Below are 14,075 nucleotides of genomic sequence, written 5' to 3'. Positions count from 1 at the left end.
AAGTATAACTTAAACTTAGATGCCTTAAGTTAAGTGAATGATGAAACTTGAAGCACTAAAACAGAAGCGGAGCAGCTACCGAGATGAATACTTACCCCTTCTAAAAGCTGGCTCACCAGATCGTAACATATGGTACACGTCTCATGGTACCAGACCTGGATGTCCCCGTGCGGAGTCGCGCATGAGCATGGGACCGGCAAACTTCGTGTCCACATGGGTCCTGAAGTGTGGCGGCGCATCCCGGATGCTCACAGTTTGGTGGCCCTGTAAGTGGGAAGACATGAGTATCTTAAAGAATATCACTTACAGGCTAAAGGACAGAAGAACTCCGTTTGCATTGCCGGAGCTCGGAAAAAATTTGGGCATAACCCCTCCTGCTTCGCCTGAATAGGCTATAAATCCCGGAGAGATCCGGTAAGACAGACGTAAGGGAGGGGGGGAAGGTTTAAGGTACTTAAAGGATAAACTTATAGTTAATCTAATAACACTTAAACCTAAAACTCAAACGAACCGACCAAGTCCAGTGCGTAGCGGAGTGTAGTAACTCAGCATACGGTAAGGTTAGCAGGGACCCACTGTATGTTCCGGTCCCACTCTACTGGGTGGACTAAACATCTTTCCGCTGGATGCCCAGGACCCGATCAGGGAAAGGAGCCCTAGTAAGGTGGGAAAGAGCAGAAGACATACAGGCTCGAGCGAACACGAGCGACAAGGAAGCAACGGATGGGGGGAAAGAAAAAGGCCATACCCCCCACCACATTACCACCCGCCGACCGAGAGCCGGAGAGGTCGAGTCCAGTCTGGGTCTGTCCCCCGTCTCCCTAGCCCCTCCTGGGGGGGAGATAGGGAGGCAGGCTCGGTATGTGGAGCGAGGCATGGGCAGACCGACCCACCTCCCCCCACCTCTATGGAAGATCGGGAGGAGGGGAAAGGTGGACTGGGGCCAGGGCGTCTGGCTGTCTCGTGATCGCGTAGTGACCACGAGGCGGTAAGACCAAAACAAGACAACTAAGCCTAGGACAACCAACCTGAATCAGAGAGATGCTATCGGGAAGCACTGAAACTGAAAAAGCAGTAGCATATAGGCCCCCCACCTGGACCAAAACCAACTGATCAGAGAGATGCATAAGGGAAGCAACCGAACTGATGAGCGGTAGTATAAGGGCTCAATGAGCCAGGACCTAGGCTAAGCCATACGCCTAACTAACCTAACCCATAACAAAATACATGGGTACAATTAATAAAAATAAAATAAAGAAAGCAATATGTAGAGAAAAAATCCAGAGTGTACGACTAACCCGAAGGTAAGTCTACCACTCAAAGCTAGTCAGAGGGGCCGATACTAAGAGCCGGGACTAGGGTCTGGAAGAAGAACCTACATAAGGTAAAGACATGCATGCATGACAAAACCTGGAGTAGAACAGTACCCTAAGTAAAACGGATAATTAATATAGAGCGTACATATAAGGGGATGTTTCTAGGTATGGGAGACCAAGAACGAACCCACCACGAGGCCGAACCATGCTGCCCATGCTTCCGACCCAGAGTTCGTATTTATACCTAAAAAACGGCAAATACTGTCTCAGGGCCGGCCAAAAAACCAACTAAACCCTAAATACTGAGTACTTAACTTAGCTGCTGGCGATAGCTGCACGCTCCATTATAGATAAATCCAACGAAAGGGCACACAAAAAAACAGAGAGAAAAAATAGCATGTGTGACTCGTGTGCGCTAACTGAAAAGGGATGGCCACCATAGCGCAGCAGTCGGCAGCATGGGATGGAGTAGTAGTATACGAGCTGCTTCACTCTGTGGGTCGGCGGTCTCCTCATGGAGGTTTTTGTAGTGGGGAGTTTTCTATTGCATTTGCTCGTGGTATGGTCTCACTCGCCTAGTGTTCATACCGACACCCCTCTTGGAGGGTGAGCGAGTCAGTTATACTGACCTTTTTCTTTATTTTATTTATTCTCTGGTATGGTTTTTAGTACATTTTAACCCTATAAATAATAGATTAAGGATGTTTCGCGCAGCGACACGACTGAGCTCCCAGAAAAGAATACATATACACGAAAGTGTTTTTTTCAGCCAGGTAGTCCTCCATCCACAAGGAGGGTGTGGAATGCCACATTGAGAGGCCACCCCTAGAGGATACTTCCTGGCTATACACCTGATCCCCAGCACTTGAGGTGTCCGTCAGGTCCCCCGTTGAGATCCGACCCAGTACTGGGGACCAAGTTTGACAGAAGGACTTTCCCCCTCACTTGGACACGTCAGGTACTCGAATTTTTTACAGGTTAGGAGGAATGCCCACCATCCCCACACTCCATCACATTACAAGAGTTGTCACAGTCATCATCCATTAACATTCTAGGTCATCAACTTTTGGGTTCATCCTGACAGGGGAAGAAGTGAAGTACTGGAAATAAACAGAAGGGTTCAAAAGAGGATTGAAACTAAGTCTGGGTGCTCAGAAATGGCCTAGTAGGCATGGTTGCCCACCTGCCAGGGTATAAACTGCCCGCTACATCAGTCCACCTCTTACTCGCACCTCACAAACCCCACCACCCACATCAAGGTGCCGAGCCCAGGGTGGACGCTTTACATGAGAACATCAAGGTTGACCTATATAACAGCATTCCTATGTTTCATGGATAATCATATTTTTTAAAATTAGGTGGTTTTTTACAAGTTTTTCCAGTTCACAATTAAACCTAAAATGTAATTGGTTGTTTGGGTTGGTTGCATATTGTTTTTTTATTTCTCGCCGTTTCCTAATTATGTTTTCATCTGATATCATTTACAAATCACAGTGGCTTTTTTTTTTTTTCTACATACTACTACTGCATTCGGTTCATCAACTGCTCATTTACATATGTCATAAAGTTAGTTAAAATGTAATGATTTCTCCATTTTCTTTCTATTGTGTGCACTTTTTTGCCTGAATTTTTATCTAGTCCAGGTCTACCTATATGACTTTCTCTGTGATTTTCTGGTCTTTTCCATAATCACAAGTTTATAATATGTACTACCATGCCTCCTCTTTTAACAGGCCCTTCAACCTTTTTCATCAGTGGCCAGTCTTGTAATCTCTGTGCAACACTTTAATTTTGTATGAATTTTTTAATGACAAAGTTTGTGAACCACCTTTCTTAACAAAGTATTAAAATATCTGTGGTATGTAGCAAAACTGAGTCCCAGAGTAAAATAAAATTAGCATTGTCATCCATATATATTTTTAAAACTAACATTTTATAAAAATAAAAATTTTTGAAAGAATTTTAGACTACTTTTAAATATAGTAACAAATGTTTTTGATTTAATCCATTAAACTTACATGTCACACTAGTGAAAATAAAAACAAAATAACTCACTGATAGTCCACTGATAAATCTGAGTGAACAGGATTTGAAAATGTTTCCAGAAAGGCACCTGTGTGCCTTCAATGCCAACTCTTAATTCTCGGGCCATTGTTTTTATTTTTATCTGCAAATCACTCTTTTTTTGGCAGTTCCTCATTCATCCACACAGTGATATCATCTGTAAATAGACAGTGAAGTGGGATGAGATTTCATTAAAAAAACACTAATAAAGTGAAAAAAAAAATCAGTTTTTAATATATATATTAGTACCAGTTTATGCTGTTGGAAAATACAGTACTACCAGTGTTATACAGTGAATACTTGCGAATAGTTGGAACCCCTATAAAAATGCTGAAAACAGCCTATTTTGTTAGTTAATAAAACTCAAGAATCAAGAAAAAGTCCCACTAAAAATTGTCATACTTGGTTTTTTAATAGTTTTCTCACAACAAGTGTCGATTTTATGATGAATTTCTGGATACTTCTCATACAAAAATACCACAAATAGGCGTATTTTCCGCAAATATGGGGGAAACGTTCCAGAGAGGAAATCCGCGATGTGTGAGTCTGAGAATCCAGAGAAGGTGAACCACGGGAGGTCCACTGTAATAGGAGAAGAAGGTCGTCCGTTATAGCGATTGTCCATTGAAGTGAGTTTTTTTTTTTTTTTTTTTTTTTTTTTTTTTTTTTTTTTTTGTACCCAAAGTAATGTTTATCAGTAGCTAAAGCTTCAGTCTAGGTGGAGATAGCCACCAACATACATGAAAAGATTCACATTATGAAATGAACTGATAATAAAGGTAATGAACCACTTTCTTACCTATTATTGTCATATCTTAATAATGAAATCAACCTTTAACAGCAGTTGTTCAAAACCTTCATATCTGGGACAATGGAGGAAAAAGTAGAATGTCCTCCATTTGTTCCAATCTTGCAGGAATGCATCCCTTGAAATTGCCTGAATGTCCAGTTTAGAAACACCACACTGGAAATTATTCCGTTCTCATTTGTGGTAAACAGGCCCCACTTCCAGAAAATGGAACACATTAGCAATTATGGTATTTAAAGGGAACGTTTATCTAACATCCACTTTGACGGTCAAGGCTGCCTTTTTGCCTTTGACAGGAATCTGTTATTTTTACACTGAATAACCCGCCCTCAGCCATACATAGGACAGACAGCATGATTTCTACACTTCTATAGGTAAAAGTAATTCTTCATCTGTGGAAAACTCCCACAAGGAGTTTTCCAGGGTAGTATACAGTGTGTGACCTTAATGTACTTTAGCTATTATTTTATGGCATAATAAATGTACTACTTACAAGTAACAGGTATGTGATTACACAAAATATAATAATATAAATGAATAGTAGAGTTTTTTTATTATAAACATAAACCTGAAATAAAACTTAACCCTTGAGAGTCGGACTAAAAAAAACCATATCAGCATCCCAGAGCTGGCAAACTTTGAGATCACAATTTAAGAAAACACATCAACGGCAAGAAGATATAGAAATGCACTTGGTATAATAAACAAATTTCTAAAAAATTCTCCCTACTTTCCATGAAAGTTTTTGAACAAATTACTATCCTCTTTTACAAAACAATCATAAATTTTACCAGTAATACATGTGTTTTAATAATCACATTTATTTTTACATATTTTGTAAAAATTATAACTACAGCTGACACAATATCACAACAGAATACAGGCAGTTCCTGGTTATCAGCAAGGGTTCCGTTCCCGGGGGTCTGCTGATAAGCAAAATCGCCATTAACCCTTTAACGCCAATTGGAAGTATTAAACGTCGATATAAATTGTCTGTTGGGTGCCGATTGGACGTATGGTACGTCGATATACAAAAGTTTTTTTAAAAATTCGCGGAAAAATAGTTATAGGCCAATTAGGCGAAAACTTTTGAATCACACGCCTTGGGGGATGCTGGAAGCTCACGGATCAAGGTGTTGTTTTTTTTTTTGGTTTACAATCGTTACCCCAGGCACGCAAGCAATTTTCTTCTTCTTCGCACTAAAAAGTATCAGCGACACCTCTCAGAAATTATTTCGTCACTGACATCATTTTGCAACCATTTTTATATTAGCCGTTTACATAAAATTTTATATATGAAAATGTGCGCATTTCATGTAGAATACAACAATAAACAACTCATGGTTGTAGCTTTTATCAGTTTTGAAATCTTTCATATAATCTCGATAAGTGCCAAAATTTAAATTTTCAACTTCGGTCAACTTTGACTCGACCGAATGGTAGAAAAACGCAATTGTAAGCTAAAACTCTACATTTTAGTAATATTCAATCAATTTCCTTATTTTTTGCACAAATTAAGAAGTCTCTAGCACAATATTTCGATATATGGTGAATTTATGGAAAAAAAAAAACAATTTATTTTTATCCGATTGTCGTAATGTTTGCACCATTTTAAATTAGGTGTTACATAAAGTTTTATATATGAAAATGTGCGCAATTTCATGTAGAATACAACTAAAACAACGCATGGTTGTAGCTTTTATCAGTTTTGAAATATTATCATACAAATAACGATAAATGCCAAAATTTCAACCTTCGGTCAACTTTGACTCGACCGAAATGGTAGAAAAACGAAAATTGTAAATTTAGCTAAAAAATATTAACATTCTAGTAAATTATTCAATCGTTTACCTTTATTTTGCAACAAATTGTAAGTCTCTAGCACAATATGATATTGTTTATGATACAATAAAGGTTTATGCATACTTACCTGGCAGGTATATATATATCTGTATTTTCTGAACTCCGACAGAATTTAAAAAAACTTCCGACACACGCAGTGGTCGGCCAGGGTGGTTAGTACCCATTATCCCGCCGCTGGGAGGCGGTATCAGGAACCATTCCCATTTTCTATTCATAATTTTTATTTCCACTGTCCCCTGAGGGGTGGAGGTGGGTGGTAAACTTGAATATATATATATCTGCCAGTTAAGTATGAACAACTTTTTATTGTTATCATAACAATATCATTTTGCTCATGAACTTACCTGTCAGATATATATATATAGTTGAACCCCACCGTTGGAGGTGGGAAGGACAGAATAGAAGGATTTTGGACACCCAAATGCATGCAGATGATTTACATCTTGTTCCACCTGTTACATAGCCGACTTCGTGATTACTGTCACCCAATCTGCTTCTTGCTTTACTAGAGGTTGCCAGCGAGGTATAGACCTATGAAGCTGGGGTCACTCCAGATGATCTGTCAACGGGGGGGGCGTGACACAATGTGACTAGAGACCATATTGACCATACCATGAGGGCTAAGAAGTAAAATAAATATATATATATAATTATATATACACCACCTGACCAACCTAGCCCAAAGTTAATGTGTGTTAACTAAGGCTTCAGAGTTAAGAAGTCGCCGTTGTCAGCGACTCCCACAACTAAATTAAGAGCTCTTCCTAACCATTTTCTACATAGGATGAGTAGTACTTCTGCCCCCAAGATTGTGTCTGCAGACACGTATGGCCCTAGCGAGCAGCAGATCTCATGCCATCTTCACATCTCGCAGGGAGTGTGAAGTGAACCCAGAGTTGCTTCGCTAAACATGGTAACTCAGGATGTTTTGCTGAGTGCCATGCTCTGTTGAAATGCTTCCGAGGCCGCGCCCTCAACCCGGCTCGTGAGCATTCAGATAAAAAGCTTTCAAATCTTTTGTGTAACACAATGAAGGAGCATTTTTTGAAAGAACTCCTTAACCCTAAAACCAGGGTGTACTTCGATATGGGCAAAGTCTGGTCTTTTCGGGAACACTGCAGATTGCCCGACTGACTTCGACTTTTCTTGATTTTTAAGTAGATAAAACTTGAGAGACCTGACAGGGCACGGATCTCTCTGGCTCCTGCCCACTAACGTGTGCCATCCTTGCTTCTCCAAGATCCTGGCCCAAGACAAAATGGGTTTCCATTCTTTAGGCCATAACGAAAGGCTTAGAGAGCACACCCCTTCCTTGTGTTTTCTCTAAAGCCAAAAACTTGTGACGATGGCTTAAAAAAAATCTCACTAACCCTCTTTGTCGTAATCTAGGTGGTTAGAAGAAGGCCTTCCTGATCACATAACAAGAAGTTAACAGGCAGGAGAGGTTCGAATGCTTTGACATCACGAACTTCAGACTACGTCTAAGTTCCATATTGAAACGCTTCGATCCGGAATGCACAGTCTGTACTAAAGTCAGGTGAACGACCAGTTGACCAGTCCAGACGAATCAAGGACCAGCAAGGCTGTACCCTGAAGACCAAAAGCACTCTTCTTAGCTGAAGGATGAGTGTCTGGACTGCCTGGGCGATTCAATCAACAAGCAAACCTTGGGGGTGTATCAACGCAACCCAACGTCGTCCGCAATCGACTTCGTCATAAGAAACTCAGGCTACTATAAATATGTCGCCTGATCTCGCACGAGTGTCTGACTCCGAGAAACAGGCGAGGCAAAAAGTAGATGGTGAGCTAGAATCGGGATTCCACAGACCTCAATGATCGTGAAGGTCTTTGTTGTTTGACAGATGCAAATCTGTCAAAAACACAATTCTCTGTTTGTCTGTTCGCACTGGCAGAATTTTCAAAACTCTCGGCAACCGCTAGACCACTGGTAGTTCAGTGATCTCCCCCACGTTCCCGTGGCGCTGGTACTTGGAACATCCCGTTTTCCTCAGATTTTCTCTGAACCCTGTCTCCTGAGGGGAGGAGGTGGGAATTTAATTGATATAATACCTGCCAGGTAAGTATGCATAAAACTTTATTGTATCATAACAATATCATTTTTTTATGCATGACACTTACCTGGCAGGTATATATATAGCTGGATTGACACATTTGGAGTGGGTCACAGAACGCAACATCGTCATAATTCAAAAATTAACTAATTTTTAAAAATTATTTATTAAGTTCCTTACCTGCTAAGGTAGCTGACTTCGTAGGGTCCTGCCTCTTAGCCTGCTAAAACCTTAGTACTCTCAACTAGATGTGACCTGTTTGTTGAGAAAGCTAATACAAGGGTCTGACAACTGGACGGGACCAATTTGTTGACAGGAAACCCTAGCCCTCTCTTACCAGGGGCATTCATGCTAGGATAAGTTAGAACCACCTGAACCACACACAAGCTAACGTAACACATTACACTTCACATACTGAGAGGAAATAACCCCTCTCAGACAACCATAAAAAGAAACACCACTTAATTAAAATACCTAGCATGTTTAGTAATCTATCGTTGCTGCCGTCGATCGAGACGATTCTTACGGACTTTTGCAATCCTGTAACGAACCTCTAGATGATCGTTACATTCTACGCCTGTTGTTATAATAGGCTCTTTTCTCGTAAACTCAGCAGGGACCGAAGAGAAGATACTTCTTAAGATTGAGAGAGCTGTGAATATCAGAGTTGATGTGGGACCACTGGTTCCAAAAACGCCTTTCGAGACTGGAGGGACGACCGAAGTTGCATTTACTTCTTTCAGATTAAGATCCAGGACATCTGAAAGCACTATCCAGATGTCCGGCACCTTCTTTCTATCATGACGCACTGAGAGATGTTCAGAATAATTCCTAGATCTTGATATATTTCAGTTTCCCGTAGGAAAAAACTGTGGTCTGAAATTGCAGTCTATTCGGGGAAAACAAAACTTCTTCAGGAAGGAAATGGTCCCCAGCAAGCTCATCCATTCCCTCCCCGAGTATGCTTACTTCCTATAAGGCTGCGCTTTGCCTAAGCAGGAGAGGCATATAAAAGTGCAATGTTGCGGTAGACCTCGTAGTTCTATACCGTGCGGTAACGAGCACCGAAAGGATTAAGAGATAACTCTGTTGAACATAGTAAGGCAAAACTAATGCAACGTTTATTCATTCACGTAAGAAACTTTTCCCCCCCCCTCAATCTTAGGCTAAAAAGTCCGTGATTGTAGACAGAGATACAGTTAGTCAGTCAATCCCGCAGGAGAGACGTAACCGCCGAGCACAGAGATACGGTTAGTCAAGTCAATCCCGCAGGAAGAGAGAGAACGTAACCTACAGCGCCATGACAGCGCAACATCTGTTACTGGTGGCTCGGTTGGAACTTGGACAGTCAGACACAGCAGGCAGCCAGCAGCTTACGACGTCGTCTCTTAACTTTATGTCTGGTTGCCAGCTACCCTATTCTACGAAGAAATAGGTCCGTTATTTTTTTGAACAAAAAGAGACTCTCAAGCTGGTATATTTAAGCGAAACAGAAAACGCTAAATATATAGATGCGTTTGTCGTCGTCAAACACTACCATACAACGGTAAAAGATAAATCGGAAAACTCCTGGAAGGCTTGCAGGGAGTGACGATTAAATGTCCTTAAATAGTAGACATAGAAACCTCTCGGTTGCCATCCGAAGAGGTAACTACAGCAAGCGTGTATGACGTGAACCAACCAGTAGTAAAATAACGCAGGCAAAAAATTTTATTATATCACAATAAAGTTTGTTCATACTTACCTGGCAGACATATATATAGCTGAATTCGGAAATACAGCTACATACATATCTGACAGGCAAAGTTTCCATGAACAAAACTTAGAGAATCGAAGCAGACATCTCAAGCTTCTTAATATACTGGACATAAGCGTTCATTGACGTAGTCTACAAGTCTATTTCTTGTACGAGTCTGCGAATGAGGAAGGAGAGCTCTTCCGAACCTTGTCCTTATTCGCTTACGCAATATCAAGGTTAATGAGATGTTTTGTCAATGAACTAACCCATTAACGGTACAGAGAGATATTTTTGTCAATGAGGGGAGACCCACTTACTTGACAAAACGATAGTATATTGTCAATGGGGGAAAGTCACTGAATTGACAAAACGTAATCCAGGAAGTCGAGCCTTTTATTTTTCGATTCCCGTCTCAAACAAGGAAGGGACAAGAATCCTGTTAAGAGACTGGGCTTACGGTAGGTAGAACGACGATGCTCAATCGGCATGAAAGTCTCGACTAAGAAACTAACAAAATCTATCATCTGAAAAACCCTTTCAGATGGTCTAAAAAGCTTTAAATTTATTGGCAGTATGGCAAAGGAAAGTCTTGTCTTGCGCTTTCCTGAAGAGCGTCCTTTTGATGAGTGCCTTTGCAAGAATCTACTGAACGTTGCCGAAAATCCTGACGTTCAGGACGTCGAGCCTTTACATAACCCGTAACTGTCTTATCTCAAAGTCTTGACTGAGGTAGAGAAAACGAGATCTTCCCTTGAGCTTTCCTTAACTCCATCCACCCTTTGCGAAAAGCAATATAATATTGACAGAGACCTCTTGAATTCACGAAAACCCGAGGTCTTGCTGGGTTTCGAAAGACGAAGTTCTGTTCACTTTTTTGAGGCTCAAATCTTAAACAAGAGCTTGAAGAGTTCAACAGAAATCGTTCTGGTGCGCGCTCGGCGTCCCACTGGCAGAGGACGCTCGGCGTCCCTGGTGCGCGCTCGGCGTCCACTGACGAGGGACGCTCGGCGGCCCACTGGCGAGGACGCTCGGCGTCCACTGTGAGTGCGTCCATCCACCGAGCGTCCTGTTCAAGCCGATCGTCCAAATAAGCGTGCAGAAAAGCGTCACGCTCCTGACAGGCGTCAAAACAAGCGAGAGAAACTGCCTTCTTTTTCCTATTTCTTGGTGGAAAGAAGAAGTACACGTGATCAGGCAACTTTCGCCTTCTTACTTCTCACTGAAACACATGACGAGGGAGAAGGGACGTGAAGCGTCCTCTTCTATAAAGCTTCTTAGAGGGCGAGCGTCCTTCCGAGAGCTCCAACCCTTGTGCGGGGAGGACGCCTCGGAGGACGAGAAGCAATCCTTCAGGATTCGTGCATGTGCACGCACTTTGGCAGTCTGGGATTTTCATCAGAAACTGCCGAAGGCACGCCAGATCGGTGGGGTTCCCTGTAACCCTCCTTCGGCTTTCGACATGCCCTCTCCCTTGGTTCTGGGAGTTCGACAGAGGTCTAGACCTAGAGGCGTTATAAGGCCGATCTGACGCACCCTCCACTACACAAGGGGCACTGTCACTGCACTTAGCCACTTCACTATTGCTCTCTAAAGCAAACACTTTCGATTCTAAGTTACGAATCGAAATAGTATAAGAGAAAGGGCAATAACCTCTACAGACACTGTTTTAGGGCCCGAAGGCAAACATTACAAGGGTTAGGCGTAACAAAAACAGAAGTAGAACTCTTCACAACAATGAAGGAGAGCGATCACCTCTCGCAGACATAGTCATAACCCGTAGGCCATACTACAGCGTTAGGCAAAATAAAGTCTACCGAAGGTTAGCAGTATCACTACCCTGACTTTTCGTAATTGATTAATTGCGTACATACTAAACAAACTTTTTTCCTTACGGAATTAGACACGTTTAACTGATTAATTGCGTAACATACGAATCATACTTTTTCCTTACGGAAATGACATGTTTACTGATTAATTTGCGCCCCCCAAGTGCGGAACTACCGAAGCTTTCGGTAGCCACACCCTATCTTTGCAGACAACACCCTCTGAAACTAGCCTAACTAGATTCAGATATCTTATGCAAAAATGAATCAAATTTCAAATCAATTTAAGATAGCGTATGCCTAGCCACAAATCCAAGTAAATAATTAAAAGACAATTAGGATACTTAGCGACAAATGAAGTTTTCCAAAATCCTAAGCCGGAGGTACTGAAAACAGGTGTTTTTCAGTACCGGCGACAGAAAATTTATGAATAGAAAACATGGGAATGGTTCCGGATACCCGCCTCCCAGCGGCGGGAATGGGTACTAACCACCTGGCCGACCACTGCGTGTGTCGGAAGTTTTTTAAATTCTGTCGGACTTCAGAAAATACAGCTATATATATACCTGCCAGGTAAGTGTCATGCATAAAATTTCGATTTATGGTGGAATTTATGAAATAAACTTTTTCCTTACGTCCGCAGCAGTAACTCTTTCCGAAAAACATTATAAATTTTTTTCATCAACCGATTCTCGTAATGTTTGAACCATTTTTAAATTAGCCCGTTACATAAAGTTTATATATTAAAATGTGTGCATTTTCATGTAGAATACAACAATAAACAACTTATGGTTGTAGCATTTATCAGTTTTGATATATTTTCATATAAATAACGATAAACAGAAAAAATTCGTCCTTCCGTCAACTTTAACTCTACAGAAATGGTCGAAAACTGCAATTGTAAGCTACAACCCTTACAGTCTAGTAATATTTAATCAATTACCTTTATTTTGCAACAAACGGGAAGTCTCTAGCACAATATTTTGATTTATGGTGAAATTTTTTTTGAAAAACCGCTTTTTTTTGTCTGCTCGTTATGATTAATGTATCATTTTGTGATGTGAATAATTTTTCTCTGTGCTGCCTTGATCGTTTTACAATGTGTTTATACCAAAATGATCGCAATTTAGTGTACAATACAATGAAAAAAATTAACTCATTAGCTTTAACCGTTTTGCTCACAGAGTGATTTGTATACAATTATATATGAAATTTTTTTTGTTTTTTGTTTTTTTTGTGCCGTCATATATCCCAATATTTATATATGATAATGATATTTTTTTTCATTTTCTGAATGGTTTGCATACTAAACTTCAGGCAATGACAAAAAACAGAGCAAAAATGAGCTCTTAATCTTGAAAATAAGCGTGCTGTGATTTTTTGAAAAAAACATTTTTTCCACTTCGGCGCTCACTCGCAATCGCCGCCGGCATACGGGAGACGATTTTTAAAATACTGCTTCGGCGTTTAAGGGTTAACAAAAAATCTACAAATTATGGCGCTTAAAAGGCACTTATGGCACCTCTGTTAGGTATGTTTAAGGTGCCATAACATTATTGGCACTTTATGGCATCATAAAGGAGTCTTATGATGCCAAATAACAGAACTTTGACCGTCTGGTGCTGATAACTGGAACTGGGCCTTTATGGCGCCATAGATCGCCAATTTCACGGCGCTAGACAAGTGCCATAATACCAGATTGCCAATAATTGAGTCCACCGATAACTGTGACTGCCTGTATAACTAAAATTAGTACAAAATTTTGAGCATATTTGTTGAAAAATATTTACGTAAATTTACTGAGAGAGAAGATGAAGTAACTTTCTTGGATAATTATGTTTCTTCTAATATTCCTTAGCATTTTTCTTTGCAAAATTACAATTATAACTGACATGCTATCACAAAAGATAAGAACTTAAACCAACAGCAACCCCTGGGTATATTTATGAGTAAATATATAAAAAGAAATTATGTGAGAGAGAGGGGGCAATACATGACCCTTTAAGTCAAGTACAACAACTGAATCATAAGCTGCCTAGAATCAGCATGCTGAGCCAGTCTAAAAGTTACCATTATCAAATTCATTGGATATTGAAGTAATGGAACCTTTTTTCCACCCGATTTCTCCAAATTGATGGTGCGTAATATTGATACTCACCAGGAGGTAATCCGTCCACCACGTCAACCTGTTATTGTTACTCATATGAGGGTATCCGTCCATTAAGGGCTAAGCAAATGTATTACAAAAGGAGACAATTTAGTAAAAAAAAAAAAATAGATTTCTGTATCAGAAAAAATGTTACCGAAGTGTTGACCATGAACATTTCTGGAAAAGTACCTTGTAATTTTTATAATCTGAAATATTTTCACGTGTTAAACATTCCTTCTTAT

The 14,075-nt window shown here is 40.5% G+C and overlaps 1 protein-coding gene across 1 annotated transcript in view; it reads right to left on the bottom strand.

The window, feature by feature from the left end:
* Window positions 1-14,075, bottom strand: part of LOC135211839 (nudC domain-containing protein 1-like) — a 285,976-nt gene that overhangs the window by 104,586 nt on the left and 167,315 nt on the right. Inside the window, exons 6-7 of the mRNA XM_064245051.1 lie at window positions 3,495-3,537; window positions 3,335-3,342 (exon numbers count right to left, since the gene is read on the bottom strand). Of these exons, the coding sequence (XP_064101121.1) occupies window positions 3,335-3,342; window positions 3,495-3,537 (51 nt within the window). The remainder of the gene's footprint in view (window positions 1-3,334; window positions 3,343-3,494; window positions 3,538-14,075) is intronic.

Source organism: Macrobrachium nipponense, chromosome 19, assembly GCF_015104395.2.
Source record: "Macrobrachium nipponense isolate FS-2020 chromosome 19, ASM1510439v2, whole genome shotgun sequence".
Taxonomy (NCBI): domain Eukaryota; kingdom Metazoa; phylum Arthropoda; class Malacostraca; order Decapoda; family Palaemonidae; genus Macrobrachium; species Macrobrachium nipponense.
The sequence above is the reverse complement of the archived record's forward strand: the minus strand, read 5'-3'. Positions and strand labels throughout refer to the sequence as shown.